General features: G+C 49.4%; 1 protein-coding gene across 2 annotated transcripts; it reads left to right on the top strand.

Annotated features, from left to right (window-relative positions):
• The first annotated feature begins 11,349 nt into the window (after positions 1-11,349).
• Positions 11,350-23,573, top strand: LOC120866287 (nucleolar protein 6). 2 transcript variants are annotated; one of them, XM_040243925.1, is made up of 26 exons: positions 11,350-11,602; positions 12,653-12,859; positions 12,947-13,063; positions 14,677-14,856; positions 15,182-15,350; positions 15,593-15,727; positions 15,815-15,978; positions 16,067-16,187; positions 16,393-16,451; positions 16,763-16,864; positions 17,057-17,172; positions 17,345-17,522; positions 17,680-17,802; positions 17,972-18,120; positions 18,271-18,346; positions 18,594-18,734; positions 18,845-18,962; positions 19,045-19,199; positions 19,290-19,453; positions 19,863-20,015; positions 20,241-20,338; positions 21,088-21,212; positions 21,336-21,425; positions 21,802-21,996; positions 22,112-22,213; positions 22,391-23,573. In XM_040243925.1, the coding sequence occupies exons 1-26, from the start codon at positions 11,549-11,551 to the stop codon at positions 22,538-22,540; spliced, it is 3,441 nt and encodes a 1,146-aa protein (XP_040099859.1). In that variant the 5' UTR covers positions 11,350-11,548; the 3' UTR covers positions 22,541-23,573. The 2 variants fall into 2 exon arrangements, with proteins under 2 accessions (XP_040099859.1, XP_040099868.1); XM_040243934.1 differs by lacking the exons at positions 21,088-21,212; positions 21,336-21,425; positions 21,802-21,996; positions 22,112-22,213; positions 22,391-23,573 and adding an exon at positions 20,459-20,676.
• Positions 23,574-24,682: the final 1,109 nt, after the last annotated feature.

Genomic DNA, 24,682 nt, shown 5'->3' with positions numbered 1-24,682 from the left:
ACCCAGAGGATGGCAGATCCCTAGTCTTAAGTCACTGAAACATACACCTGGCACCCAGACCAAATGCCACTGCCTGGACTCAAATCAACTCTCAAACTCATACCAAGTATTCACAATGCCATGACCCTAAGATGGGTGACTAATAAACATATACCTATCAAGGAAGCTCACAGCCTAGTGTCTTAATGAGCTGTTTAAAGACTCCATCCTCAGGTCAAAGGAAGTCAAATTCCACAGGACTTCTATCATGCCTTTTTATCTTAGCAGGTGAGACATTGTTTATTAGTAGGTTGCAACTGCGTCTTATTCATCCCTGGATCCTCAGCAAGTAGGACACTCTCTGACACAAAATAGATACTAAGTAGTTGTTCTCAAGGGCCCACAGCCAAAGGCAGGAAGATAATCAGTAACAACAACAATAACAGCAATGAATCACAAATTAAGCCTCACCCTCCACCTCTGTAGTCTAATAGGGTCTCTCAGACACATAGTAGGTGCCCTGTTCTGTAAGGACAACAGGTCTTGCTCATATCCATATCAGTTCAGTCCCTCAGTTGTGTCTGACTCTTTGCAACCCCATGGACTGCAGCATGCCAGGCTTCCCTGTATCTTAACAACTCCCGGAGCTTGCTCAAACTCATGTTCATCGAGTCAGTGATGCCATCCAACCATCTCAGCCTCTGTCATCCCCTTCTCTTTCCACCCTCAATCTTTCCCAGCATCAGGGTCTTTTCCAATGAGTCAGTTCTTCTTATTATGTGGCCAAGGTATTGGAGTTTCAGCTTCAGAGTCAGTCCTTCCCAAATTAAAGTAGTGATTTCCCTTAGGATTGACTGTTTTGATCTCCTTGCAGTCCAAGGGACTCTCAAAAGTCTTTTTCAACACCACAGTTCAAAAATATCAATTTTTTTGGCACCCAGCCTTCTTTATTGTCCAACTCTCACATCTATACATGACTACTGGAAAAACCATGGCTTTGACTAGGCGGACCTTTGTTGGCAGAGTAATATCTCTGATTTTTAATATGCTATTCAGGTTTGCCATCATTTTTCTTCCAAGGAGCAAGCATCTTTTAATTTCATGACTTCAGTCAGCATCTGCAGTGATTTTGGAGCCCAAGAAAATAAAGTGTGTCACTGTTCCCATTGTTTCCCCATCTATTTACCATGAAGTGATGGGACCAGATGCTGTGATCTTAGTTTTCTGAATGTTGAGTTTTAAGCCAGCTTTTTCATGCTCCTCTTTCACTTTCATCAAGAGGTTCTTTAGTTTTTCTTTGCTTTCTGCCATAAGAGTGGTGTCATCTGTGTATCTGAGGTTATTGATATTTCTCCTGGCAACCTTGATTCCACCTTGTGCTTCATCCAGCCCAGCATTTCACATGATGTACTCTGCATAGAAGTCAAATAAGCAGGGTGACATATACAGCCTTGATGTACTCCTTTCCCGATTTGGAACCAGTCTGTTGTGCCTTGTCCGGTTCTAACTGTTGCTTATTGACCTGCATACAGATTTCCCAGGAGTCAGGTAAGGAGGTCTGGTATTCCCATCTCTTGAAGAATTTTCCACAGTTTGTTGTGATCCACACAGTCAAAGGCTTTGGCATAGTCAATAAAGCCTCTTGTTTTTTCAATGATCCAACGGATGTTGGCAATTTGATCTCTGGTTCCTCTGCCTTTTCCAAATCCAGCTTGAACATCTGGAAGTTCATGGCTCACATACTGTTGAAACCTAGCTTGGAGAATTTTGAGCATTATTTTGCTAGCGTATGCTGCTGCTGCTGCTGCTGCTAAGTCGCTTCAGCTAGCGTATGAGATGAGTGCAATTGTGCGGTAGTTTGAACATTCTTTGTCATTGCCTTTCTTTGGGATTGGAATGAAAACTGGCCTTTTCCAGTCCTGTGACCACTGCTGAGTTTTCCAAATTTGCCAGAATATTAAGTGTAGCACTTTAACAGCATCACCTTTCAGGATTTGAAATAACATCAACTGGAATTCCATCACCTCCACTAGCTTTCTTCATAGTGATGCTTCCTAAGGCCCACTTGACTTCATATTCCAGGATGTCCGGCTCTAAATGAATGATCACACCATCATAGTTATCTGGGTCATGAAGATCTTCTTTTGTATAGTTCTTCTGTGCATTCTTCCCACCTCTTCTTAATATCTTCTGCTTCTGTTAGGTCTATAGCATTTCTGTCCTTTATTGTGCCCATCTTTGCGTGAAATGTTCCCTTTTTTCATTATGTTCCCTTTGCATAAAATGTTCTAATTTTCTTGAAGAGATCTCTAGTCTTTCCCATTCTATTGTTTTCTTCTATTTCTTTGCATAGATCACTGAGGAAGGCTTTCTTATCTCTCCTTGCTATTCTTTGGAACTCTGCATTCAAATGGGTATATCTTTCTTTTTCTCTTTTGTCTTTAGATTCTCTTCTTTTGTCAGCTATACATAACTGTATTCAAGCTACTATAATGTTTGGCTACTTTACAGCACAAATAATGAATGGCAGAAACAGCTTCCTAGAGCTTTCTTAGTTTCATGACAGGTAGAGATTGACTTGACTGACTGGTGCCCTCTGGTGGCAAAGAAAACAAGACGTTTATCCCTAGTGTCTATGGCATCACCTAGTACTCTAGCCAGGGCTCCTCTAAAAAATCTATTACCTTTCTTACAAAGAGAAAAGATGTGGAAATAAATGAGAGAGAGGGTCTTTGCTTTAGAAAAGTTAATTCTGACTTTACAGAATAACTTTTTTTTTTTTTGCCACACTTCATGGCACTGCAGCCATGAAATTAAAAGATGCTTGCTCCTTGGAAGAAAAGCTATGACCAACCTAGGTAGCATATTTAAAATCAGAGACATTGCTTTGCCAACAAAGGTCCATCTAGTCAAAACTATGGTTTTTCCAGTAGTCATGTATGGATGTGAGAGTTGGATTATAAAGAAGCTGAGTGCCGAAGAACTGATGCTTTTGAACTGTGGTGTTAGAGAAGACTCTTGAGAGTCCCTTGGACTGCAAGGAGATCAAAACAGTCAATCCTAAAGGATATCAGTCCTGAATATTCATTAGAAGGGCTGATGCTGAAGCTGAAACTCCCAATACTTTGGCCACCTGATGCGAAGACCTGACTCATTGGAAAAGACCGTGATGCTGGGAAAGATTGAAGGTGGGAGGAGAAGGGGACGACAGAGGATGAGATGGTTGGATGGCATCACTGACTCAAAGTCAGCATCACTGACTTTCATGGCTGCAGTGCCATGCAGTGTGGCAAAAAAAAAAAAAAAAGTTATTCTGTAAAGTCAGAATTAACTTTTCTAAAGCAAAAACCCTCCCTATCATTTATTTCCACATCTTTTCTCTTTGTAAGAAAGGTAATGGATTCTTTAGAGGAGTCCTGGCTAGAGAGTACTAGGTGATGCCATAGACACATGAGTTTGAGTAACCTCTGGGAGTTGGTGATGGACAGGGAAGCCTGGCCTGCTGCAGTCCATGGGGTTGCAAAGTCAGATATGACTGAGTGACTGAACTGAATTGCATGGCTTTTGGGAAATTGTTTCCCTGGTCAGGGATTGAACCTGGACCATTCTGTGAAACCCCAGAATCTTAATCATTAGGCCACTAAGGAATTCCCTAGAATGACTTTTTTAAAAAGCCCACTATTTTGTTTCATTTTGCATATGTTAATACATGTAAGTCTTAAACGGTGCTTCTAAGGAGGCACAATCTTCCTTTAAAAACAACAGCTAAGATTTGCTATGCATCAGTATGTGACAGGCTCTCCACATGTGGTAAATCTCACTTAATTCTGACAAAAATCCATGACATGATCATTACTAGAAATATCTATGGTTTCCCTGGTGGCTCAGACAGTAAAGAATCTTCCTGCAATGCAGGAGACCTGGATTTGATTCCTGGGTTGGGAAGATCCTCTGGAGAAGGGAATGGCAACCCATTCCAGTATTCTTGCCTGGAGAATCCCATGGACAGAGGAGCCTGGCAGGCTACCATCTGTGGGGTCACGGTGAGTCAGATCTGACTGAGGGGGCAACTAATGCACAGAGGAGCCTGGTAGGCTACAGTCCACGGGGTCGCAAAGAGTTGGACACGACTGAGCAACTTCACCATCACCATCACAGGGAGGTTAAGAAAATTACTCAAGATGAAAAAGGAGAGAGGGGGGCAAGGCACAAACTTTAAAAGAATGATGTAGCCCAAGGCCATGATATAAACTTACTAGAACCAAATGGGTCCAACATAGTGGATGAGACAATTTGCAGTAGACATTGAGCCTCCGTATACACTCACTGTAACATATCTGCAAGCTAAATGACACTTCCATGGGCGCCATGAAACTTTAAGGCCAAGCATTAAAGACCAAAAAATGTGTGGTGGACCAATTCCTGGAAATCTTTGCCCCTTCCCTAAAATAGTTGGGATAATCCTCCTGCTCATTAGCCTATGAAATTACCCAGACTGTAAAAGCTAACCACATCATATTTTGAGGCCAGTCTCACATTTTGAAATGGTCTACCCTCTGTTTGTAGAGTGTGTTTCTCTCTCTAAATAAATCCACTTCTTACCTATCACTTTTTCACTCATAATTCTTTCTTTAAGTCCTGAAATCAGGTGGGTGATATCAGTAGGAAGACTGTGGGGTCTGGCCATGTTTGAGCCCTGGTACATGGGTTCAAGGCCTAATATGAGGTGAACAGTTTTAAAGGTTACCCACTGAGTGACTGGTAGAACCTAAAGTTGAACCCTGGCCATCCCACCTTGGTGTGACTGCTTGTAAGCACCGTGCTCTTCCCAGTCTAATGTGCCCACAGCAATCTGTACATATATGCTCTATTGCAACTATTTGTTTACATCTTTCTCTCAGCCTCTAAGGTGCTCCTAAGAAAGACATTCATGGAGGAGGAAATGGCAATCCACTCCAGTATTCTTGCTTTGGGAAATCCCATGAACAGAGGAGCCTGGTGGGATATAGGCCATGGGGTTGCAAAAGAGTCAGATATGACTTAGCAACTAAATAAGACCATGCTAACAATATTTTCAAGAGTATAGGATATTTTCTTACCTCTGTCATTTCTTTAAAAATAGCATTAAAAAAGATAAAATTATTTTGCCCAAACATTATTAATAAAAGAAAAAGTAGCTAAAAATTATTATATATCCAGGGCTTCTCTGAAAGACAAACATTATGCATTGGCTTCTACTTTAAAACTGCTCATTTTATAAACATGACTTTGGTTGATCTTTGACATAAAACAAATTTGATTTTCCTCAATTCTGTGATTTAGATATTTCCCACATTGAACAAATAATAAAACTTGTATTTATGTTTTTAAAAAGTCATTCACTCACTCAACAAATATTTATTGAGTGCCTGCTATATGGCAGGCCCCTGCTTAATGCCAAGGATACAGTAGTGAATGAGACAGAAAAGACTAGGTTCTGCCCTCAAGGAGTTTGTATTCTAGTGGTTGAGACAGAAACAGACAAAAGCAAGTAATTAGTAGACAAATAAGATTATTGCAAGTTTTGGTGAGTACTAATGAAGGTGATTAAAGTGGACAGCCAAGACTGAAACCACCAGGGTGGATGCAATTTTAAATGGAGACAGGGTCATAAGAAACCTCTCTGAGGTTATGTTCAAATGAATACAGGGATCATCAACCTGTGAAATGTAAAGGCAAGAGCATTATTCCAGATTTCTGGCTTGTGATCATTATGTCTTATTTATCTTTATCCTTGACATAGCACAGGCCTTGATGTTGTGGAATGAAAAGTTGACTAATCTCTGGCCCTTTTGGTCTTCCTCAGACTTCCAGGATGGCATATCCTCCCTTGATCAGTTCGAACTCAAATCATACTTAGGGACTCAGCACCAGTCCCATCTCCTCCAGGAAACCCTACTTAACAATCAAAATACTCTTCAACTATAAAGAAGGAAATGTTGCCATTTGGGACAACATGGATGAACATTGAGGGAATTATGCTGAGTGAAATAAATCAGAGAAAGACAAATACTGTAGTGTCTAGGAGTCCCTGATGTCTTAGCGGTTAGGATCCAAACTTTTACTGCCATGGCCTGGGCTCAATCTCTGATCAGGGAACTGAGATCCTGTAAGCTGTATGGCCTGGTCAAAAAGAAACAAACACTGTAGTATCTCACTGACATGCAGAATCCAGAAAAGTCAGACTCAGAAAGTAGATTGGTGTTTGCCAGGCCCTGGGGGGTAGGGGAAATGAGATATTGGTTAAAGGGTACCAGCTTCCAGTTATAGAGGAATAAGTTCTAGGGATCTAGTGTACAGCATGATGACTATAGTTTAAAATATTGTATTGTGGAGAAGGAAATGGCAATCCACTCCGGTACTATTGCCTGGAAAATCCCATGGACAGAGGAGCCTGATAGGTTATAGTCCATGGGGTCACAAAGAGTCAGACACGACTGAGGGACTTCACTCACTCACTCACAGGCTAGGCTTGAGGGTGGATGGAGATCCTCCACAAAGACACTCAGATGGCAGCTGTGGGAACCTCGGAAGCACCTTTCTGCCTCCCTTTCCTCAGCTCTAAAATGGCGATGATAACACCTGTCTTAGAGTGGTCGTGAGGAGTAAATGGCATCATGCTCAGGCTGTATGTATATTCAATGGAGTTTATTGTTGCCAGGCCATATTGATTCTGCACAGGCTGAACTATCCTGTACTATCTTGGCAGGCCCCCCCACCCGGCTGTCTTAGCCTCCTGCTCCAGCCAGTGTTTAGTGCTAATACTAGTTAAATACTTTTAGAAAGCTCTTCCCTCGTATTTGTTAAAATAATTAAAATGTATTTGAAACTGCAAAAAAATAAAATAAAATAAAATAAAATATTGTATTGTAGACAGCATATTAAAAAGCAGAGACATTACTTTGCCAACAAAGGTCCATCTAGTCAAAGCTGTGGTTTTTCTAGTAGTCATGTATGGATGTGAGAGTTGGACTATAAAGAAAGCTCAGCACCAAAGCACTGATGCTTTTGAACTGTGGTGTTAGAGAAGACTCTTGAGAGTCCCTTGGACTGCAAGGAGATCCAACCAGTCCATCCTAAAGGAAGTCAGTCCTGAATATTCATTGGAAGGACTGATGCTGAAGCTGAAACTCCAATACTTGGGCCACCTGATGCAAAGAACTGACTCATTTGAAAAGACCCTGATGCTGGGAAAGATTGAGGGTGGGAGGAGAAGGGGATGACAGAGGATGAGATGGTTGGATGGCATCACTGACTCAATGGACATGAGTTTGAGTAAACTTTGGGAGTTGGTGATGGACAGGGAGGCCTGGCGTGCTGCAGTCCATGGGGTTGCAAAGAGTCGGACATGGCTGAGCAACTGAACTGAACTGAATACTTGAAAATAGCTATAAGAGTAGACCTTAAATGTTCTCATCAAAACAACAAATGGTAATTAGGTGAGGTGAAGGATATGTTAAATGTGTTAACTAATCTTACTGAGGTAACCATTTTGCAATATGTGTGCAACAAATCATCACATTGTACAACTTAAACAGTTATATGTCAATTTTATCTCAATAAGGCTGTGAAAAAAATATCAAAACATTGGTAGCAAAGAAGGTGGTAAGCTCAAAAGCCCAGGACAAGAAAGCAAGATAGAGTAGGGAAACTCCCAAGTAGTTCAGTATGGCTGGGCCTTAATATTTGAAGGAGACAATGATGACAGACAAGGTTGGAAGGTTGACAGTGGTCACATCATTTAGTCAGTGAACACTTACTGAGAAAGTACAGTGTACTGGGTATTGGACATGTACACCTGATCCTTGTTTTCACAGACTCACAGTCAAGGATGGAGTGATAGACAATTGATAAACAACAAAAAGTCATTTTTAAAAGTGCTAAAAAAAGGAATCAGTGGGGTGAAGAGATAATGGAAAACATATTTCAGTTTGGGTGATCAGTGAAGGCTTAACTATAGACATGTTATTTACACTGAAAGCTGGGGGGATGAAAGGGAAAAATTTTCAGAGAAGCATCCCAGGCAGAGCAAACAGCTTGGCTCAAGTCTCTGAGATAAGAGAGAACTTGATACAACCAAAGAATTGAAAGAAGGTGGATATTGCTGGAGCTCAGTGATGAAGGGGTAGAATGCTGAGAAAAAAGATGGGCTAGCAAATGAGGGAATACATTGATCGTGGCCTTGTAGAAGTCTGTATATCATTCTAAGTGCAAGGTAGCCACCCACTGATGAGTTTTTAAAAGGAGTGTGACATGATAAGGTTTCAGTTGCAGAATACTCATTCTGGCAAGCATGAGAAAATATATTGAAGAAGGACAAGACCATTTTTGTGAAAATTCCTTTAAAAGCATTGCATAAGCGAACCTATGCTATTAGAAGTCAGGACAGTGGTTATTTTTCCGGGGTGGTGACTAAAAGCCAGCATGAAGGGAGATTGAAAAGGTGCAGAAAATGTTCTTTTAAATTACAATTTATTTTTGTGTTTATTTTTGGCCTCACTGGGTCTTCGTTACTGCTTCTGGGCTTTCTCTTGTTGCAGTAAGCAGGGTCTATTCTTCATTGTGGTGCATGGACTTCTCATTTTGGTGGCTTCTCTGGTTGTGGAGTACTGGCTCTAGGACATGTGGGCTTCACATAGTTGTGGCTCGAGAGTTCTAGAGTTTGAGCTCAGTAGTTAGGGTGCACATGCTTAGTGGCTCCATGGTGGGCGGGATCTTCCTGGATCAGGAATTGAACCTGTGTCCCCTGAATTGGCAAGCAGATTCTTAACCACTGGACCACGAGGGAAGTCCCCCCCTTTTTTTTTTCTGTGAGTTGAGTACATATGTATGTTTAGTTTGTGACTATCCAAGGTGTATACTTGAGATATGTGAGTTTTTCCATATGTGTGTTGTGCATGGGTGCTCAGTGGTGTCTGACTCTGTGACCACATGGATTGTAGCCTGCCAGATGCCTCTGTCCATGGAATTTTCCAGGCAAGAATACTGAATTTCCTACTCCAGGGGATCTTCCTGACACAGGGATTGAACCCAGATCTCTTATGTCTTTTGCCTTGGCAGGCAGAGTCTTTACCACTGCATACTTCAATAAAAAAGATTTAAAGAAAAAGCTATCAAATGAAACTGTGCTATATTCTTCAAAACGGTTGTTAGTGGGGGAAATGGACTTCCCTGGCAGTCCAGCAGTTAACATTCTACACTTCCAATGCACGGGGCAAGGGTACCATCCCTGATCAGAGAACTAAGATCCCACATGCTGCACAGTGTGGCAAACCAAAAACCAACACATACACACACACAACAAAAAAACAAAAAAGGCAGAGAATATGTTCCAGATTAATTCAGACTGAGAGGGAAAAGAAAGATGATGCTTAAACAGATGCCTGATCTTGAACCAGGAAATAAAACTCTACTATGTAAAGGGTATTTTTGAGATAGTTGGCAAAATTTGAATATGGACTTAATACGTGAACTATGAACTTCCAGATGTTCAAGCTGGTTTTAGAAAAGTCAGAGGAACTAGAGATCAAATTGCCAACATCCGCTGGATCATTGAAAAAGCAAGAGAGTTCCAGAAAAACATCTATTTCTGCTTTATTGACTATGCCAAAGCTTTTGACTGTGTGGATCACAATAAACCGTGGGAAATTCTGAAAGAGATGGGAATACCAGACCACCTGACCTGCCTCTTTGAGAAACCTATATGCAGATCAGGAAGCAACAGTTAGAATTGGATGTGGAACAACAGACTGGTTCCAAATAGGAAAAGGAGTACGTCAAGGCTGTATATTGTCACCCTGCTTATTTAACTTATATGCAGAGTACATCATGAGAAACACTGGGCTGGAAGAAGCACAAGCTGGAATCAAGATTGCTGGGAGAAATATCAATAACTTCAGATATGCAGATGACACCACCCTTATGGCAGAAAGTGAAGAGGAACTCAAAAGCCTCTTGATGAAAGTGAAAGAGGAGAGTGGAAAAGTTGGCTTAAAACCAACATTCAGAAAACGAAGATCATGGCATCTGGTCCCATCACTTCATGGGAAATAAAGGGGGAAACAGTGGGAACTGTGTCAGACTTTATTTTTAGGGGCTCCAAAATCACTGCAGATGGTGATTGCAGCCATGAAATTAAAAGATGCTTACTCCTTGGAAGAAAAGTTATGACCAACCTAGATAGCATATTCAAAAGCAGAGACATTACTTTGCTGACAAATGTCCGTCTAGTCAAGGCTATGGTTTTTCCAGTGCTCATGTATGGATGTGACAGTTGGACTGTGAAGAAGGCTGAGCACCGAAGAACTGATGCTTTTGAACTGTGGTGTTGGAGAAGACTCTTGAGAGTCCCTTGGACTGCAAGATCCAACCAGTCCTTTCTAAAGGAGATCAGTCCTGGGTGTTCATTGGAAGGACTGATGTGGAAGCTGAAACTCCAGTACTTTGGCCACCTCATGCGAAGAGTTGACTCACTGGAAAAGACTCTGATGCTGGGAGGGACAGGGGGCAGGAGAAGAAGGGGACCACAGAGGATGAGATGGCTGGATGGCATCACCGACTCGATGGACATGAGTTTGAGTGAACTCCGGGAGTTGGTGATGGACAGGGAGGCCTGGCGAGCTGCAATTCATGGGGTCGCAAAGAGTCGGACACGACTGAGCTACTTAACTGATGATAGTATTGAATGAAAGGTACATTTCTTGAATTTTATAATCGAATTATGACCACATAAAGGACAGGGAAGCCTGGCGTGTTCCAATCCATGGTCGCAGAGTCGGACACGACTGAGCGACTGAACTGAACTGAACTGAACTGAAGAGATAGTCCTGGGGCTTCCCAGGTGATGCTAGTGGTTAAGAACCAGGCTGCCAACGGGCAGGAGACCTAAGAGAGGCTGGTTTGATCCCTGAGACAGGAAGATCCCCTGCAGGTGGGCATGGCAACCCACTCCAGTATTCTTGCCCAGAGAACCCCAGTGACAAAGGAGTCTGGCAGGCTACAGTCAGTATGGTCGCAATGAATGGGACAAGACTGAAGTGACTTAACACACACACACACACACACACAAAATGAATAAACTCAAGACATATTTTGGAAGTAGAACTGACAAGATTGGTTAATTGATAAAGCAAGAAGAAGAATCACTTACGTAAACAAACCCTCCCCAAAAGGCCCAAGCTAGCCCCGCCCTTTCCCTGGTGTTCCAAGAGGAGGAAGTGAGGAAACGGAAGCAACTGCCAAGTTGCCGGCAAGCTTCCGGTCTGCCGTCGCAAAGAGGCCGTAAATCGGAGAACTCTGTTTGGCCCCTCCCCCGTGATGGGCGGTCCTGGAGAGTGACAGAAACCAATGGCGAGCGACTCGTCGGGCACTCACCCAATGGCTCTGGAACTGGGCGGGGTTCTTTGCCATGAGGCTTGCTAACGCCGGTACCCGCATTTCTGCCGCGGTTTGGGCATTTCTGCCAACGTGGGTAGAATCTCTTCAGAGCAAGTGGACTTTACACCCAAAGTGCGAGAGCAACACATGAGGGATGGGCCCCGCACCTGCGAGAGCGGAGCATCGCGGAACTGCTGGGGAGCCGGAGGTGGGCGAGCGGCCTGGGAGGAAGGGATGCGCAGCGTGCCGGAGACAGCAGAACCTAACAGTTTGCTAGCGAGGGACACGAGAGTGGCCCCTTAGGGAAGAGCCTCATTTCCCCCGATGCTTCCAGCTTAGGATACCGAGGCAGGGCTTGCTAAGGGAGGTAGAACTTGGCTTTACTTGCAAAGTAGTAAAGCCTATGAACCGTCTCTGTTCGTTAGGTCTACACCTTGAAATTGAAGAGTCCCGCCCCATTCCCTTCCGCGGCGTGGGTCTTTTCCCTAACTCTTTCTGGACCTTGGGCAGGATTTTCTCCCCTCCTGTGTCTAGTTTTGTGCTCCCCACGTGGTGGCAGTCCTGCTGCGCTACCGTAAGGCTCTTCCGGCTGTGGAACCATGGAGGGGGGCAGAGCCCAGGGCTGCAGGGTAGAAGGTTTGGGATCCCGCACACCAGGGTTTGAAGCCTGCTCACAGTTTAATTATACCAACTGGAACCACAGGCTCAACGGAGCTTCGTTCAGGTGTTTGTTTTCTGCTAGGATTATTATAAGGATTGAATGATTTATTGAGTATATCCTTCAGAGCCAGTAGACTCCATCACTGAGCACTTAATGTATACTGATATAGCCTATAGTCAGGGCTTGCTGGGGCAGGGGGTGCGTGTGTGTAACCTGGCAGGATTTGGATAGAGCAAGAGTGGAGTTGGTATTTGCGACGTTCCAGAACTAACTCAGCAGAAGAGAAAGTCTTGTTACTTGGAAGTACAAGGAGCTCAGGCATTGCTTCCAGGGCCCATTCAGCTACTACCCCTATGACTCCAAGCAGAGTTACATGCTTGTGCTGTTAGATAGATGGGAAACCCTCAACTCAAGGAGTTTTCAGTCTAGAGCTCAGTAAGTTCTTTTAACTAAAAATTATTCTGAGTTTTACACAATCTGATTCTTGTTCAAGAGAGACCAGGAGCAGGTGAAGCCTTTACCTACATCTGGTCCTGGTGGCAGTGGATGCTGGATGTCTGTGATGTCACCCTGGCTTCTCCCTCTCATTGGCTACAGGTGATGGAGTCAGCTCTGGAAGGCACAGGCAAAGAGGGGAAGAAGGAATCCTTAAAGAAACGTAAGATGGCTGGGTCTCCAGGGGAGGGCCTCCTGCAGCCCGTGAAGCTCAGCCGGGCAGAACTGTACAAGGAACCTACCAATGAGGAGCTCAGTCGCCTTCGGGAGACTGAGAGTTTGTTCCATTCCAGCTTGCTTCGTTTACAGGTACTGTTGGGTGGTTGGGGCTTGGGTTAGAGGGAAGGGCTGAGACCCTGAGGCTGAAGTACTACTCTCTCCTGCACCATCTTACAGGTAGAGGAGTTACTAAAGGAAGTGAGGCTGTCAGATAAGAAGAAAGAGCGGATTGACGCTTTCCTACGGGAGGTCAACCAGCGGATCATGAGGGTGCCCTCAACCCCTGAGACAGAGGTAAGTCAAGTAGTGGAGGGAACTGGAAAGCCCAGAAAGGGTTCTCAGGGACCTTGCTATTCTTTGAAGGGGATGGGGTGCTAGGGAGCTCATTCTCACTGCCAGGAGGCTCAGCTGGGAGTGCAGTCACTTATTTGTTCATTCAGCAAACACTTGTGTGCCTTGCAGTAGTTGTGTTCTTCGGATGTGTTGTGCTTAGTTGCTCAGTCGTGTCCGATTCTTTGCGACCCCATGGACTGTAGCCTACCAAGCTCCTCTGTCCATGGGAATTCTCCAGGCAAGAATACTGGAGTGGGTTGCCATGCCCTCTTCCAAGGGTTCTTAAGATACATCAGTGAATAAAGCAGCCTGTGTTCTAGTTTTAGAATATGGACAATAATATAATGAACATGACAAGTAAACTGTATGGCAGTGTTAGAAAGTGGTGGTAAGCACTATGGAAAAAGGAAGAAGGACACATTAAGGGGATCATGGGAATATCAGAGGATGAGAGTGGTTGGCAACTTTAAATAGGGTGGTTGAGGTAGGCCTTACTAAAGTGACATTTGTGTAAAAAAAGTGAGTCAGCCATGTAGATATTTAAGGGAAGAAGAATATTCCAGGAAGGGGAAACAGCCAACACAGAGGCTCAAAGGCAAGAATAGGTCTGGTACTTCTTTGGAATGAATGAAGGGAAGATAGAAGGAGGTCAGTTTAGAAAGGTAATGGAGGAAGTGGGTATATCATGCAGGGCCTTGTGCACCAGAACAAGGACTTTGAGCTGTTGCTTTGGGGCTTCCCTGGTGGCTCAAATGGCAAAAAATCTGCCTGCAATGCAGGAGACCTGAGTTTGATCCCTGGGTCAGGAAGATCGCCTGGAGAAGGGAATGGCAACCCACTCCAGTATTCTTGCCTGGAGGACTCCATGGACAAAGGGGCCTGGCAGGGCCACAGTCCACAGGTTGCAAAGAGTTGAATACAACTGAGCGATTAACACTTTGGGTGAGATGGGGATAACTACAGCATTTTTGTTTTGTTTTGTTGTTGTTGTTTTGTAAAGTGATTTTGTGATCTAACTTCAGTTTTAAGAAGTTCACCCAGACTATTAAAAGTAGAATGGAAGGGAACAAAGATGAAATCAGGGAGACTAGTTAGGAACCTGTTGTGCAGTGATCCACTGAAAAATGGCTCAGACTAGGATAGAGTAGAGAAGTGATCAGTGTCTGGATACCTTTTGAAAGTGAAATGGGTGTTTTTTTCCTCTTAACCTCTATTCATTTGTTTGGCTGCACTGGGTCTTAGCTGTGGCATGCTCACTCTTAGTTGCAGCATGTGAGATCTAGTTCCCTGACCAGGGATTGAACCCACACCCCCTGCACTGGAAGTGCAGAATCTTAGCCACTGGACCATCAGGGAAGTCCCAAAATGGGGGTTCTTAACAGAGGTGAGTCAAGGTGATTTAAACGTTTTTAGCTTGAGCAGCTAGTATGGAGTTGCCTTAATGGGGAAGACATAGGAAGATCAGGAGCTTGGTTTCAGACGTTTTGACATGTTTAATTTGAGATGTCTACTAGACATTAAGGGGACATGTTAGGAAGGTAATCAAATATGTGTCACTGTCTCTGTCCCTGCAGCTGACCAACCAGGCATGGCTCCCAGATGGGGTTCAAGTCCCTATCCACCAAGTACCCTATACTGTGAAGGGCCGTTTCCATTTCCTGCCCCCAGCCCAGGTCACTGTTGTGGGAAGTTACCTTCTGGGCACCTGCATCCGGCCGGACGTCAATGTGGATGTGGCACTGACCATACCCAGGGTAAGATCCAGAGTTTGGGACGGAAAGGTCTGCCATTTCACCACCTACAAACCTTGGATCCCTTTTTCCCACCTCGCACTTGCCAGAGGATTGAAACCTGAATTTTGAATCCAAAGAACAGACCACTGCAGTTGTCTTGAAGGAGCAGCACTTTGCCTTCCTCATCCAAGATATGGTGTTGCTGGCCTTGACTTTGGCATCCTCGCCAGCAGATGGGGTTGCCAAGCTTTGCTCTCACTTTGGCTTCATCTTGGCCCCCAAGTCCTCCATCAACAAACAGTTAAGCAACTTGGCCGTCTCTCTCTCTTCTCCTGACCGCCTCCAGGAGATCCTACAGGACAAGGATGGGCTGAACCAGCGCTACTTCCGCAAGCGTGCCCTCTACCTGGCCCACTTGGCTCACCACCTGGCCAAGGACCCACTTTTCGGCAGTGTTCGCTTTTCCTACCCTAATGGCTGCCACCTGAAACCCTCGCTGCTGCTGCGGCCTCACGGTGGGAGGCACACACTGGGTGGAAGGCACAGTATGGGGTGATGGACAGATCTGGTAGGGGAGGCACAGGGGCCTTAAGTCCATGGTGAGAGAAGACCTGGGCCTCAAGTCTCAGGGGAAAGGTATTGGGACCTCAAATTCTGAGGTGGGCAGGCATGGGGCCCTTATGTGGGGGGACAGTGCAGGGGCTTCTCTGACTCCAGGGTGGCTGCAGGGTCTTAGCATCACCTGTCTTCCCCCCAGGGAAGGATGAGTGTTTGGTCACTGTTCGTCTGCATCCCTGCCCTCCACCTGACTTTTTCCGCCCGTGCCGCCTGCTGCCATCCAAGAGCAATGTGCGCTCTGCCTGGTACCAAGGGCAAAGTCCTTCAGGGGATGGTGAGTAGACAGTGATGTCAAGGCTGGGTTGGAGGAAAGGGTGTTGTGCGGCCCTCTCCTCTCACGGTTTTCTCTTTCCTCCCACAGGTAGCCCAGAACGCCCCACCCCCCACTACAACACATGGCTCCTGCAGGACACAGCCCTTGAATCCCACGTGCAGCTGCTGTCAGCTGTGCTGGGCTCAGCCTCAGGACTGAAGGATGGGGTGGCACTTCTGAAGGTCTGGCTGCGGCAGCGGGAACTGGACAAGGTGAGCTGGAAGTGGCCCAGTTACCCTGGGCCTCGCTGAGTGGTGGGCTGGCTCTGAACTTCGGTCTCTCCATCCATTTCTCTCTCAGGGCCTGGGAGGATTCAGCGGGTTCCTTGTCTCCATGGTGGTGGCCTTCCTCGTGTCTACACGCAAGATCCACACCACCATGAGCGGCTACCAGGTGCTGAGAAGCACCCTGCAGTTTCTGGGTGAGGCAGCTGGACTCGGAAAGGCCAAGGGTCCTGATCATCCCCATCAGGGATCATTTGCTTTATTGTCCTCAGACAGAGGAGTAAAGCGAACCTCAGAGGCAGACAGTTGCAGTCACCTGTCTGGAGGGTGGGTGTCACGGGGACTGGGTCCTTAGAAAGGGGGATTCCTTCTGACACAACCACCTTCTCTGGTTCATTTCAGCCAGTTCAGATCTGACTGTCAACGGGATCAGTTTATGCTTCAGCTCCAATCCCTCCCTGGTGAGTAGGGCGGTGCTGAGTCTGGTCTTGCAAGGTGGTGCTAGTGGTAAAGAACCCACCTGCCAATGCAGGAAACATAAGAGACAAGGGTTTGATCCCTGGGTCGAGAAGATCCTCCGGAGGAGGCCATGGCAACCCACTCCAGTATTCTTGCCTGGAGAATCCCATGGACAGAGGAGCCTGGTGGGCTGGTCCACAGGATCACAGAGAGCCGGGCATGACTGAAGTGACTTAGCACACACACACAGGTCTGGGCCCAGAGCCCTGAAGTTAAGGCCCAGCCCTGACTGGCTTCTCTCTCCCTCTCCCAGCCGGTCCTCGATGACTTCCACCAGGCCTTCCCTGTTGTCTTCCTGGACTCCTCGGGCCGTCTCAACCTCTGTGCTGATATCACTGCCTCCACTTACCACCAGGTACCAGTTGTCTCCCACTGTCCTGAGTTCCCCCAGTGTCCCAGCCCAGCCCCTGTCCCTTCTGCCAGCACCAGGACACCAGCAACTCCTCTCTAGAGCATGTCTCTGTGTCTGGGCCCTGGGTTCAGTAAGGGGAGAGAGCAGTGCTGGTGGTCTCACATGGTGGGTTCCTTGCTTGCTCCATGACCCCAGGTGCAGCACGAAGCTCAGTTGTCTATGGCACTGCTGGACAGCAAAGCTGACGATGGATTCCAGCTGCTCTTGATGACTCCCAAACCCATGATCCGGGCTTTTGACCACATCCTGCAGTGAGTTTCAGGGTGATACGTCAGTGAGTCCTGTTGCCTCAGGGCTAGTGAGGGGGCCGAGATCTTCAGACTGGTGCTCTGGTTGATCTCCCTAGTGATGGTGGGGGTGATACCTGGGGCCAGCAGTACTTGATGCCCCCTCTTTGTCCCTCCGTGCCCCCACACCCCCCAGCATCCGTCCGCTGAGTCGCCTGCAGGCAGCATGTCACCGGCTGAAGCTGTGGCCAGAGCTACAGGATCTCGGTGGGGACTATGTCTCAGCGGCTTTGGGCCCACTCACCACCCTCCTGGAGCAGGGCCTGGGGTCCCGGCTGCAGCTGCTGGCCCACACTCGGCCCCCAGTCTCAGAGGTGAGGTGGGGTGGGTTGGGGAGTTTGTGGGACTGAGAGAGGAGGATCCTGGGACCCAGGGGATACACAAGACGCCCCATCCCTCTAACTAGAAAGGGGGTTTCCTGACCCAGCTGGGGGGCACTTGGACTGAGCTCGGCCTCTCTACACCCTGCAGTGGGACATCAGCCAGGAGCCACCGAAGCACAGAGATCCAGGCGTCCTGACCCTGGGGTTGCTCCTCCGGCCTGAGGGGCTGACCAGTGTTCTTGAGCTGGGTCCTGAGGCTGACCAGCCTGAGGTGAGCAGCTGGGGGTCTCGGGTGATTTTGCCCTGTCTTGGGAAGCTCGGCGTGTGTACTGGCAGGAGTAGGGTGGACTATCCTCTTGCCACCTGACTCGAGGCCTGTCAGGAGATTTCTGACAGAACCCCTTCCTTGTTGATCTCTCCCACCATCGTCTTCTCCCTAGGCCGCCAACTTCCGCAAGTTCTGGGGCTCTCGCTCCGAGCTTCGGCGTTTCCAGGATGGAGCCATCCGGGAAGCTGTGGTCTGGGAGGCTGCCTCTATGGCCCAGAAGCGTCTCATTCCCCACCAAGTGGTCACTCATCTCTTGGCACTGTGAGTGTTAGCATCTGAATGCCAGGAGGCGGGCATGGGCTGCGGAGCCTTTTAGGAGGCTCTGGCCCAAGCTTTTGGGGTGAGCTGCTCACATCCAGCAGTTCTCTCCCTGGCCCCCAGTGCCCCATACTCTCTGTGCCTCTTTTCTAGCCACGCTGACATTCCAGATACCTGTGTCCACTATACGGGGGGCCTCCTGGATGCACTGATCCAAGGCCTGAAAGAGGTGAGGGCCCTGGTTCAGGGCTGGGGTCAAGGCTAGGGACTGTTGGGCGAGTAGCCTGTGTGGCTGGATTTGGGGACGGCGCGAATGGGGCTGGAGAGTCCCCACCTCCTTAGCTAGGTTGCACTTCCCTGAGTGACCAGCAGGGGGCCCTCTGGCTCTGCAGCCGCAGCCTGAGCCAAGGCTGTATCCCAGGTGGCCCGGCTCTCCTGTAAGGTCCTGCCCTCCTGATTGTGTTTTCTCCCCTCAGACCTCCAGCACCGGTGAGGAGGCCCTGGCAGCTGCAGTGCGTTGCTACGATGACCTCAGCCGCCTGCTGTGGGGCCTGGATGGTCTGCCGCTGACCGTGTCTGCCGTGCAGGGAGCTCACCCTGTGCTGCGCTATACTGAGGTCAGGAGCAGGGAGCCCTTTCCACTGGGTCACACCTCCCTCTGCCTCACCCACCAAGTACTCTCCCTTTCAGCTCCTCGTCCTCCTCCTCAGCCTCCCTTCTCCCACAGGTGTTCCCACCAACCCCAGTCCGTCCAGCCCACTCCTTCTATGAGCAGCTGCGAGAGCGGGCCTCGCTGTTGCCCCGGCCTGACAAGCCCTGCCCAGCCTACGTGGAGCCCATGACTGGTGAGGGAGCTCTTGCAAGGGGCTGAAAGGGACCGCTCTATACCCCAGGCTGTAGACTGAGGCCTCTCCCTCTTCTCCACAGTGGTGTGTCACCTGGAGGGCAGTGGGCAGTGGCCCCAGGATGCCGAGGCCATTTGCAGGGTCCGTGCTGCCTTCCAGCTGCGCCTGGCGGAGCTGCTGACTCAGCAGCATGGGCTGCCATGCCGCGCCACAGCCACGCACACCGACGTCCTCAAGGTTAGGCGGGCACTGGGCGGGGATACAGGGGAAGGAAGGGACAGGGCTGTCAGGGTGCCCCATCTCCCATCCCCTCCCCTCTTCCAACAGGATGGGTTTGTGTTCCGGATCCGTGTGGCCTATCAGCGGGAGCCGCAGATCCTGAAAGAGACGCGGAGCCCCGAGGGGATGATCTCACTGAGGGACACCCCTGCCTCCCTCTGCCTTGAGAGGGATACGAGGCAGTTGCCCCTGCTCACCAGCGCCTTGCATGGGTAGGGCCACCTGCACAGGCTCTCATAGACCCTCTTCCAGTCCCATCCTGCTCACCTGGCCATCTGTCTGGAGAGTTAGGCCAGTTAGAGATATGAGTGCTGGGTTGGAGTCAGGCAAGTGTTAGAAATGCTAGGATTCTGGCCCTGCCACTTAACTGGCTTTGGCCTTTGAGCCCAAATCCTCCCACACATACACCTGATTTTTCTCATCTGTAAAATGGTAATCATGCTAGGAACAACCTCTTGGGGTATTAGGAAGACATGAGGTCATACACGTATGATCATATAGCACATTAGCACAGAGGCCAGTGTTGGGTGAAAGTTAAGTGAACAGTTGCAGTCGGGCTGAAAGTCTGTCCTTGGGCCCAAGTGCCTGCGCCTCACCGCCTCTGCCGTCTTCTTTCCACAGGCTCCAGCAGCAGCACCCAGCCTTTTCAGGTGTGGCTCGGCTGGCCAAGCGGTGGGTGCGTGCCCAGCTCCTGGGTGGGGAGCTCACCGATGAGAGCCTGGACCTAGTGGCTGCTGCCCTTTTCCTGCACCCCGAGCCCTTCACTCCTCCCAGGTGATGCCCTCCACCTTTTCCCTAGCCAGGAAGTTCCCCTGGGGTCAGCTGTCATCCTTCCTGCTTCAGTCCACATGGGAGAGGTGGCCGAAACTAGGGGCAGAAGGGGTTCTAAGACACCCCCATCCCCCGCAATTCAGACTAAGGGCTCTAGGCTCCCCAGACTGTGGGGGCCTGGGCACATGTGGCTGGGCCCCTGACACTTTGCTCACTCCTTCCTCTCAGCTCCCCCCAGGTGGGCTTCCTTCGGTTCCTTTTCCTGATATCAACCTTTGATTGGAAGAACAACCCCCTAATTGTCAACCTCAACAATGAGCTCACTGGTAAGTGGTACGATGAAAGTCAGACTACCGGAAGAACTGCCCTTTGTGGGTTGCAGAGGCTGGCAGGCAAGGGTTTTCCCTGTCAGTCTGTTAGGTTTTCTCTCTGCTTACCCCACCCAGGATGTCTACTCCTGATTCTGGCTGCCTAGGGGTGGGGAAATGTTAAGGAGGAAGAGGACCAGATCCAGCCTTCAGGGAGCTCTGAGACTGTAGAGATGTGGTTTGCCCACGTGATGATCAGAAACAGAACGCACTGGGGTCAGTGAGCAGGCTACCTAGGGCACTGTGGAGGGAAAAGGAGAGAAGAAGGCCCCTGCAGCCCAGGTCGGAAGTCTTAAGGTGGGGGAGCAGGAAACTGTGCGGTGGGGGTCGCACCCAGGCCTCAGAGTGCGAGTGATGACTTCTGTTTGTAACGTGAGGAGCTCCTGGTCCCAGCAGAGAGGAGGGTGTCCGCTTTCTAATTCCCCAGGTGTGTGGGAGCCCAGGGGAGGAGGGGGCCAGGGGCAGGCCTCAGCTTGTGCAGGCCTGGAAACTAGACCAGGATGCCAGGCAGTGGAAAATTCTGCTTCTGGGCCCAGGCTGGGAGTTTACCACCCTGCCGATTGAGGCAGATGCGGTGTTCCTTTCATCACTTAGGCCATGTGGGGGATGTTGGAGACTCCCTGTGGTGGGCACAGTGGGAGGACTTGGAGCAGTAGGGGTGTCTGGGGAGAGGGGTCAGCTGACCCAGGACCCCTTCTAATTCACAGCGGAAGAGCAGGTGGAGATCCGCAGTGTCTTCCTGGCAACCCGGGCAAAGCTCCCCGTCATGGTCATCGTTACCCCCCAAGATCGCAAAAGCTCTGTGTGGACACAAGATGGACCCTCGCCCCAGGTTTCATTGCATTCCTGCTCCCAAATGTGTAGTTTTCTTCCTCAAGGAAAAAGCAGGCCCAGCCTGAGCTAAGAGAGGCCCATGGTCAGGTCTGACCTGCGTGACCTGTGTGTGCCTCCTTAGATCCTCCACCAGCTGGTGGTCCTGGCAGCCGAGGCCTTGCCTGTCCTAGAGAAGCAGCTTATGGATCCCCGGGGGCCTGGAGACATCAGGGTAAGCCCCTGAGCCAGACTGACTCTGGGGGCTCATGGGGCTCTGCCTTTGAGCCATGGAAGCCCAGAGTTCTCAGGCCCTTGTTCGGTGAGACTGAATTCAGAGAAGGCACCATAGCTTCCCATGATGCCTGGCTGTGGAGGCTGGAGGAGGACTGTGGCCCTAGCTTCGCTCTTGTAGCCCACCCCATGATCCTCCTGCGGAACCCAAGCTGCCACCAGCTAGGCCCTGGTGTTCCCACCTTGAAATGAGCATTTGGGCCCCTAATGGGGGGTCAGACAGAAGGGAAGGAAGCGAAGTGGACCTGTGTAGGGGTTTGTGGTCCAGTTTCCATCTCCCCAGTGGGCACTGCTGAGCCCTCCCTGCCCTTCTTCAGACCGTGTTCCGACCACCATTGGACATGTATGACGTGCTGATCCGCCTGGCTCCCCGCCACATCCCCCGGCACCGCCAGGCCGTGGACTCGCCGGCTGCCTCCTTCTGCCGGGGCCTGCTCAGTGAGCCAGGGCCCTCCTCTCTTATGCCCGTGCTGGGCTATGATCCGCCTCAGCTCTACCTGGCACAGCTCAGGGTAGGTCCTTGAGGGCTGGCTGGCCCTGGGGAGGAGGCTTTCAGGTGAGCTGGGGCCGTGGCGTTGGCTCTCAGGTTCCCACCTGAAGTCTTTTTCCTGTCCTGCCCTTTCCTAGGAGGCCTTCGGACACCTGGCTCTTTTCTTCTATGACCAGCATGGCGGAGAGGTGATCGGTGTCCTCTGGAAGCCCACCAGCTTCCAGCCCCAGCCCTTCAAGGTGAGCTGGCTGGTGACAGTTGTCTGTTCGTGAGTGTGCACGTGTGTTCCGTGTGGGCGTGTGTGCCTGTGTGTGGCTCCACAGGTGACCCTGTGTCAGGTGTGAAGCGTATGTGTCTTGGTGTCTCTGCATATGCCTTTCATGACACTTCAATCCATATGTCTTTGGCTCCCCCAGGCCTCCAACACAAAGGGACGCATGGTGGTGTCTCAAGGCGGGGAGCCAGTGATGGTGCCCAATGTCGAAGCCATTCTGGAGGACTTTGCCATCCTGGGCGAAGGCCTGGTCCAGGCTGTGGAGGCCCGAAGTGAGAGGTGGACCGTGTGACCTCCAGCCTAGGAGCAAGCTAGATGGACAGACCTCTGGAGCAAGATGTCAGTGGCGTGACCACCCTCACTGTGGATAGACCCTCCAAGGAGGGCTTGCTGGCCCGAGCACGCTGACTTGTCCCCAACAAATCCCCGTCCTGATTTCCTGTCTGATGCCCCAGCGCTGGGCCAGGGGCCATGGGGGCCCGTGCAGTCCCCTGGACCTGACTAGAAGAGAACTGGGGGTCAGCTCAGAGGGGACACAGAATGAACCCAGGAAATCCAGCTACTTGTCAGCCTGGCCTGGGCCTTTTGTTCCTTCTCAGGTTGCTCCTGGAAGTCCAGAGAAGAGACTATGTGCCCAGGGCTGAGGCTGTGTCCCCACCCCTCTGCCAGGATGTGGGCCTTGACTTCAGTATGCTCTTCGCTGCAGCGTCAGGGCTTTTAAATGGGGCCCAGAGAAGGTGTGGCACTGCCTGAGGGTCATAGGGCAGCAGCACTGAGCAGAGGAGAGGGGGCTTCACTGGATGAAGAGACCGCACTGAAGGGGCACAGTGCCCTCTTGTATTGGTTCCGCTGCTTCCTAGGATGGGGACGTGGAAGAGCACGGAAAACAGGAAGGGGCTGGGTGGGCGAAGTGGCGAGAGGGACTGGTAGTCCCCCATCCAGGAGAGAGGCAAAAAGCACTGAATGCTGCCCTGGCCTCTGGTGTTGGAGGCTCCATGCTCCCACCCTGGGGGTGCAGAGGTGAGCAGGACCAAGACCTGCTCTCCAGGAGCTCCAGTGCCCTGAGGGAGGGGGTGCTGCTTCCTTTCAGCCTGGTCCACACCCCCCCTCCCAGCAGCTTCTCCCTAATCCTGGCTGTTTTTCCAGATTCAGCTCAGTGACTCCTCCTTAAACCCTTCCCTCGCCCTCAGCCTAAGGTGCTCTTCCTCTGAAACATCAAAGCAATTACTGTCCATTCACTTCTCTTCACAGTCACGTACAGTGGCGTAAACTCTTCTCTTGTCTTAAATTCTGATTTAAAATTAAATCGTTTTAAGTTCTCCATGGCTTCGGCTTTTCTGCCTTTTCCACATGGTTTCGACCTTGTCTCCTGCAGGTCAGCTCTTTGGGGGCAGGAAACATGTTTGAACAGATTTCATGATGGCTAGTACAGTGCTCTGCCCAAGCTGGACGCAGGTGTGGGCAGAAGGGGCCCCAGGCTCAGGCAGATGGAGGGCAGGGCAGGCCTCCAGAAGACTTCAAGGAAAAGAGAATCCTGATTTGTGATCTCTGCCTAGAATGGGTAAGGTTTTGATAGTGAAAGGCCTGAGAAGTAATAAAAAGTTGATGTTGGGACTTCCCTGATTGGTCCAGTGCTTAGGACTCCACAGGTCTCACAGCCAAGGGCCCAGGTTCAATCCCTGGTCAGGCAGGGAACTAAAATCTCATGAGTTAAGCAGTGCGGCCAAGAAAAAAAAAGTTGATGTTTATTGAGTGTCTACCTAATAAGGGCTGGGCATGCTTTGTTATTTTCCATATCTTACATAAGGAAATTGATTATACAATCATACCAGCCCTATAAAGTACTGCTTTTCCTCATTATCCTCATATTCGGAGTGAGGAAACAGGTTCAGCAACAGGCGGGGGCCTGTTTGTAGAGGGACTTTGATGCTTGGCTAGCTGGCTTTATCCTCAAGATGCTTAACCACATACGGGAACTCTGATTTCCAATTTTGTCCCAATTCTTTCAGTCTTTGTGAATCTGTGTTGATCCCTCCCTGTCACTGTCGTGGGACAGCTTGGTCTGGGGTTGAAACTAGCATAGGGAATACACTGATGGACGGTGTGAACTGAGGTCTATGTCCATCTCCCTCCCTGTGCCATTCATGAACTCCAGACCTCAGTGCATCAGGCTGGATTTTCAGGGAGATGCCAGAGATGCAGTCCCAGCCCTCACAGAGCCCTGCAGTCTGGTTGTCCCTGGCTTCTCAGCTTCCCTTTCCTTTGGTCCCTCACGTGCTTTCTCCATAGTCTCTCCATGGGCTCTGGGGAGGGGCATGGGATGCTGGCTGTTTCAAACCATCCTGCATCATTCCAGGGGTGGCTTCAGGCCTATAGCTTTTTACAAACCCAGTGCGGGGAGGGGGTGAACTCTGCTCCCAGGCAAGCACATGGC

The sequence above is a fragment of the Oryx dammah genome, unplaced genomic scaffold, assembly GCF_014754425.2.
Source record: "Oryx dammah isolate SB20612 unplaced genomic scaffold, SCBI_Odam_1.1 HiC_scaffold_1, whole genome shotgun sequence".
Classification (NCBI taxonomy): Eukaryota; Metazoa; Chordata; class Mammalia; order Artiodactyla; family Bovidae; genus Oryx; species Oryx dammah.
Note: the sequence above shows the minus strand (reverse complement) of the source record. Positions and strands in the feature narration are given on the sequence as shown.

Excerpts from the sequence above, each read along its gene's own strand:
- LOC120866287 (XM_040243925.1), top strand. The coding sequence starts at position 11,549 with ATGGGCCCCGCACCTGCGAGAGCGGAGCATCGCGGAACTGCTGGGGAG. Across the intron at positions 16,452-16,762 it reads TCAGCTCCAATCCCTCCCTG|CCGGTCCTCGATGACTTCCA; the intron begins GTGAGTAGGGCG and ends TCCCTCTCCCAG. Across the intron at positions 18,735-18,844 it reads CTGTGCTGCGCTATACTGAG|GTGTTCCCACCAACCCCAGT; the intron begins GTCAGGAGCAGG and ends CTTCTCCCACAG.